The sequence below is a fragment of the Limulus polyphemus genome, unplaced genomic scaffold, assembly GCF_000517525.1.
Source record: "Limulus polyphemus unplaced genomic scaffold, Limulus_polyphemus-2.1.2 Scaffold3779, whole genome shotgun sequence".
Classification (NCBI taxonomy): Eukaryota; Metazoa; Arthropoda; class Merostomata; order Xiphosura; family Limulidae; genus Limulus; species Limulus polyphemus.
Genome location: NW_013669389.1, coordinates 64282 through 71242, shown reverse-complemented (window position 1 = coordinate 71242; position 6961 = coordinate 64282). Strand labels below are relative to the sequence as shown.

The 6961-nt window shown below is 31.0% G+C and overlaps 1 protein-coding gene across 1 annotated transcript in view; it reads left to right on the top strand.

The window, feature by feature from the left end:
- The window catches only part of LOC106470028 (uncharacterized protein CG1161-like), a 29260-nt gene extending 23678 nt beyond the window's left edge, over positions 1-5582 (top strand). Inside the window, exon 5 of the mRNA XM_022398574.1 lies at positions 3215-5582. Within this exon, the coding sequence (XP_022254282.1) occupies positions 3215-3358 (144 nt within the window). The 3' untranslated portion in view covers positions 3359-5582. The remainder of the gene's footprint in view (positions 1-3214) is intronic.
- The last annotated feature ends 1379 nt before the right edge of the window (positions 5583-6961 follow it).

The following is a 6961-nucleotide window of genomic DNA, read 5'->3' as shown; positions in this document are numbered from 1 at the left end:
TAATTAATTAATTAATTAATATATATATATATATATATAACGGTAGGGTCGACTTAATTTGTAAGAAATACACAGGGTGGGGGGGGGATAAAATACCCCAAACAAGAAAACGTATTGGTTAGCCATGACACATCTGTACTACACAATATGAACAGTAAGTTACTTATTTATACCAAATCAACTTCTAAACAAAATACATATTTAAGTACTACGTATGCTAGACAGCAACTAAATATAGCTTGCAGAGCAACTAATGACAAGTACTTGCTCCATTATGCAGCATAACTTCAAGAACTGAAATAACAATGTACAATACAGACATTGTACATATTTTTTTTATAGGGAATGTTAATTCAGGGGAATAAATTCATCCTGCCTGAAATGATAATTGAAAGTGCAGTCCCAGAGATGAAAAAAGCAGAGCCAGGGAGATCCCTTTCACCCATACTCTGTAACCACACACACACACACGTTTTTGATGACATAATTAAATCAGTTACAAAATATTAACATTTTTATCATTCATTTCTCAGAAAATCAAAGTAAATCTTGATTGGCAAGTTGTAACATAATGATCTACTTAAATAAAACCTTGAAATATAAATTGACTTTAGGCTCCAAAGTGTTAGGGATGTTATACCTGAAAAAAAGCTTCTTTTCTCGATTTTTAATCTAAAGTCATACAGTGAAGGAAACTCTTTGTATACACTTATATATTACATATATCTTAGTGTTGTACTTTTATTATAGTTCTTCATGGTACTGTAAATATACACAATTAAAAATCAACAACACTCTAAGAAAAAAAATATTTAAATATTAAAACTGCTAACCTTAAGTTTGATTCCCTCCCTCCCAACTGTGAATTTTATTTGGGGTGTAGAAATATTTAAACTTTCTGCTTATCTAAGTAAAACTTGTCAACATACAACACAGCTGCAAATCTGTGTTTTCCATATATGTTTGTTGCTTATTTCTGGTTTAAGTAGTTTGAAAATAAATTAATTTTTGAAGTTGAAGTGTAAAAAAACTGAAATCCAAGTATCTGCAGTTTTTGTTTTACAATTTCCAAACTTCTAAATCTAACAAAATCAGAAACATGTCATGAGAAATCAGGGACTATTTTCTTTCATAAAATCTGTTTGCTATAGAATTCCCTTTTTCCTTATATAGACTATAGATTTGTATAATTTCAATTATTACATTGCAAACGTCTTCAAATAATTCAATTACAAGAGCAAAACCTTCACATATGGATCATTTTTTGGTTGTGTATTTTGTATTTGAATGTTCATAAAATGTGAAGGCAATGCTGTGTGTTTGAAGTAATTAAACAGCTGAGTAACTTTCCTAGACTACTCAAGTAAGAAGTTAGGTACATAGAATTCTGAATGAATCTGATGGTCATTTGGGGCATCTCAGTGACTGTTGAGTTAAACTTATTCCACAACATGTGATACCTACAAAGTCCCTCTAGTATTAAAGACATTTTGAGCCAAATGATGTGATCTAAAATGGCAAACTGATTGACTTATCTAGTAAAAGATACCAGATCTAGTGATGCTTTCAAAACTTGAGTATTGGGGGCAAGTACTCAACAGGGGGATGGTATCGGTACTCTTGGTGTTTATAAACAAATGAAGAAATTCACACACAAAATCATAACACATAAACATGTCTGAGATGTTGCTGTGAGGGATAACAGATTCATTACCCAAATACCTTTCCCTTTGCATTGCATTATGATATCTTCATCTACCCTTCCCTTATGCATGTGGTAATGTCATTCATGCCTCCCTACTTCATTTTTGCTTAATTTAATGAAGTTTATAAAGCTTCCCATGCACACACACAAGTTATTTCTTATTTATATTCATATCATAGGTTGTTTTTTTTATTACTACATAAAGGTAATGAAATACTTTTATTGGTTACCCTGTTTGTGTATGTATTTTATTGAAGTAATTACCTTGAAAGTTGCTCTTCACTTTATAAAAAAACTCCTACTTGTTGTTTGAAAGTAATAATATTTTACACTGGACTTTGTCCTGGCCTGAATTTAGAGATTGATGGGAACGTTTTTGAAACAGCTATACATAGTTTCTAAAAGGAACAAAAAGATAACTTTTATAAGAAAATATAGTGAGATAAATACCATCTCTTAAATGATTCATAAAAACTTTTATTGCAAATGTTTTTTTCAACAATTGGACTGGTGCATGATGTTTTTAGGCCTGTAATTGTATTTAATGCTATTCACAAGTGGGGGTGTTCAGAACCATTTTATCCAATGAGCAAAAGAGACAGTTGCCCAGGCCTTATCGTCACCAGCAGCAGTTGCAGTTACAAGAAGGAGATCGTAGAAATCCCAAATAGTGCATACTGCATCAAATTGTCATGCAAAAGAAACTTAGTCTTGGTCTGTCCAAATGTAGACATAGCCCTTCACATGTATCCAATATTATATGTGTCCATGGATGAGGGAGAATGTTCCTTCTCAAAATCTAAGTGCATAAAGTCAGAATTACAGTCTACAAAGTAAGAACAGTGCTTTGATGTTAATTTCAACTGAGAACTGATCAACTTTACCAATACCATTGATGAGTTTGCAAGACTAAAAGCCAGAAAAAGTTGCAAGTGTAATAATAAACAATAAAATAATAATAAAAAACCAGATTTTTAAATATTTTTCATTTTTTATTTTCTTAAAAGCAAGGGTAAGGGGGGGGGTCCACAAATTTATACTTTGCCTGGGACCCATCAGTGCCTTATCGTGGCACTCGGTGTGTTCATTAGGGAAAAAAACAAAAGCTGTACAAATGTGTCAAAATGGGCTAATTGTTGAATACAAACTTCTCTTTAAAGGACAATTACTTATTTTATGGAGTAATATTAAAACAAAAGAGAAATAATAATGAATGCTACTTATTACATTACACACTTTCAATATAAAAAGAAATCAGATTTTCATTCAAAACATTCAATGGGTACATGCTTCATGTTTGAAGTGTCTGTTTCATAAATGTCACCACATAGATTTTTATGAATGCAGATATAAAAAAATTGCCACTATACTGCCACCTGGTTGGAAGGGATTAATAGAATTACTTAGTAATTTAAAAGTATTGTGAGATAAATTTCATACTGATGTAAAACCATCTTAACTAATAAATATCGAATAGATTGTACTGAATATCATAATTTTATTTCTCAGGAGGAGCCAGTTCCTCCAGTAGTTCAACCACAGCCTTCTACTTCAACAGTCTTTAACAGAGTTGGTCAACAGCAAGATAAGTGGAAACGACAAGTTCAAGAACAGCGACGACACATTTATGATCGTCACACCATGCTCAACTGAAGGTTTTACTTTAAGATAATAGGTGTATTATTTCAATATATTGTTTACATATAAGAGTCACATTTAGCTAATTAAGATATCTTTATACTGTGTATTTACATTATGTTCTCTTACTGTTCTCTTATTTTTCATTCTTTACATTAATTATGGCTTTTTCCCCCCTTTCAGTTAGAGTATAAATGATCACCAGACTAAGATGTTAAAAAAAGGTTGTATTTGTTGTGTAAGAATTTTCTTAGATTTAATAAATATATGAGTACATGTAAATATATTGAAAAGTCTGAAATTGTCGTTAAAGAACTTGAATATTAGCAGAGTTTCACGAGGGAAAAACAAGTTGTTTATTAATTTGTATATTTGGTTTAAAAAGTGCTCACATGAAAGGTTTTTTTCCCACATTAATTTACAATCAAAGAAAGTTTGGAAAAGAAAAATAAGAATTATTCTGAAGTAATTTGTGAAGTTCCTATTAATTCAAATAACAATGTTTTGTGGAAAAAAAAATTAATGGGATGATTAGAATTTTTAATTCTGTATCATGATATTTACCCTGTACAACCTTGGGTAGTGACTGTAGCTATATTGTACAAGTGTTAAAGATACTTGTGGAATGTTACATCTGAAAACATGAATTACACTGGTATGTATCAAGATTCATTTTAAACTGCACATAAGGGTATCAACTGCATTACAAAAAACTTACAAGCTGTAAAGTTTAGTTCATGCAAGTGCATGGAGATAGCTTGCCTCACTATTACACCAAGCATATTGGCTATCACAAACTGCACTGTATTCAGTATATTCTACGTGCTGATTATGTCTTTTAAATTATCTGTTATATTCACAGAAGGAATTTCGTGTACATTTTTTAGTTTTAGCTATTCTTAGTTGTCTATTAAGATCTTTTATTGTAAGAAAATATATTATGAATAAGGATTTATCATTCTTAAAGAGTAATATTTCTGCCTTGTTCTTTTATTTCTGTAATGGCATTATCTGTAAGAGTAAACAAAGATGTTAATTATGGTATTTCAATCAGAAAAAAATCAATAGAGATTTGTTGTCAGAGTTGATGTTTTTGTAGTCATTGCTCTGTTCAGTTAATACTTGTACGATCATACTGTAAGAATGAGGACATATGATTATAAAATTATATTATTTGTGCCTCTTTCTGTTATCTCTTTAATAGCACTTTCACTATGGAACTAAACAGATGTATTAATTATGATACTTTTCAATCAGAGAAAAGACTATAGTGAGTTCAAGAAAAATTGTAAGTGTGCGTCAGTTATGAAGTTTTATATTTATCAACAATTGCACATTTCACAAAGAATCCAATTGTGTAAAATTTGGTTCATACTTTTCAATATTGTATCTGAACATAACATGTAATATACTTTTTACTTATTTAAATTGTTTTTCATTTAGTAAGTAATAAATTTCTATAAAACACTTTAAATTTTTGTGTGTTATAAAACAAATTACATATTTCAGAGTGATCTAAATTCTTAAGAAAATGTAACTATTAGGAGTTTAAGAAAATATTTTAATTTATACCTTCAAACTTTTCTCCGAAAGGTAGAAAGAAAAGGAATCATCTTCATGCTAGTAATATTTTAAATTTTTTTGTTTTGTGAAAAAAATACTTAGTTTTCTTTTACAGACATTCCATCAAAAATGTTTATTTATTGTTCATATTGTGAGTGTTAATATCAAAATTTGTAACAAATACATTATACTTCAAAAATCTCTGTCTTTGCATTGTTATTAAGTGGTTGTGGGCTAAGAATTTAAATCTTGTATGTGAATAAATATATGTATGTATTTATGTGATTGTAATATTTAAAAATGATAATATGAAAGTCAGAAGTTATTAAGGTTAAATCAAAATTGCCTCTCTTAATGATTTCTGACTGTAGAGGGCAGCAAAACATCACAAGTACCCTAAAAATAAACTTGTAACCTGTGTTTTGTTTTATAAGTATGGTGAATGGGAGAGTGGTCAGTACCCAGCACTCAATGAGAAATTGCTATGTTGATATAATTTAAGTAAGAACGGTTGAAAAGATGATTAAATTGGTTTCATCAAAATGCTTTTGTCAATAGATTTGTTCAGGTTGCATTTCCAGTAAAGCTACTACCAAAATAAGTATATGATCATCAATCATAGGACAAGATGTGATTTTGGAATGTAAAAAAAATAAATTATTATTGGCAAACTGTACATGTTTTTTATAATTATCCTTGCATCTCTGTAAGCAATAAATTATTATTGGCAAACTGTACATGTTTTTTATAATTATCCTTGCATCTCTGTAAGCAATAAATTATTATTGGCAAACTGTACATGTTTTTATAACTTTCCTTGCACCTCTGTAATGTGATTCCTATGAGTAAGGAAGTATCTGAGGGTTGCGGGTTCGAATCCCAACCCCACCAAACATGCTCGCCCTTTCAGCCATGGGGGAGTTATTATGTTACAGTCAATCCCACTATTCGTTGGTAAAAGAGTAGCCCAAGAGTTGGCAGTGGGTGGTGATGACTAGCTGCCTTCCCTCTAGTCTTACACTGCTAAATTAGGGATGGCTAGCGCAGATAGTCCTCGTGTAGCTTTGCGCAAAATTCAAAAACATACAAACAAACAAACAAGTAAGGAAGTAAATGTATGGCTGGCTAATATCAATCCTTTAAAAACAATGCAAACAAGACAGTAGGTTTGGCATTTGCATCATACCTACATAATATAGCACAGGCACACAGTGTAGTAGAATGTTGACAGACATAAATAAGATGAATTAAACTCAGTTGTGATTGAATAGTTATATATACATATATTGCTACATGTAATTCTTTCCTGTGCTATTAACATTAGTGGCTATGTAAAATGTATTTTAATATCCAAATTATGTCATGAAGCTATTGGTAGCGTAAGACATGTGCCCATATAATAGAAACATCCCACGTACTTTCTCAACTGTTGTCACGGTCGAAGTTTTTGTAAGCGTAATAGAACTGGAGTTGTTAAACTTATTTTCGTTTTTTTAGACTTCATGCAGCAACTTTTAAGTACAACAATTTAGAAAAGCTGTTCACAATCTGTTTGAGATTGATGCTCAATTCTTATATTGCCTGCCCCAAGCCTGTATCATAGACTTAAAAGAAACAAAAGGGGACACGCCTGATAATATGAAATATTGCCTGTCACAACGTGTTGCAGTGACGACTCCAAGAGTGAGAAACTTGGAATGCGAAAGATTCGCAGACAAACAGGCTTAAAACTTATGGAAGAAATGTTAAAGGAGCTTCATGAGAGAATGATTATTCTCGCTGCGGAATGTTTTTATTCACATTACAAACATGTTTGTCTCGAATACAAGGTACTCTATCTGTTCGACGCTTTTCACTGAGGTATCGTACAGACTCTGCCGATTAATTATTTGAATAAATTAACACGAAATTCCTGAAGTCGGTGAAATTTTAAATTTAAACATAACTACAATGAATAGCTTTTACAAGCTCATAACACTGATATATAAAATTAGTAAATGTATGAACAAGTTATAAAACAGCTTCGCTTAATATTACAGGCACCTTCCTTACCGG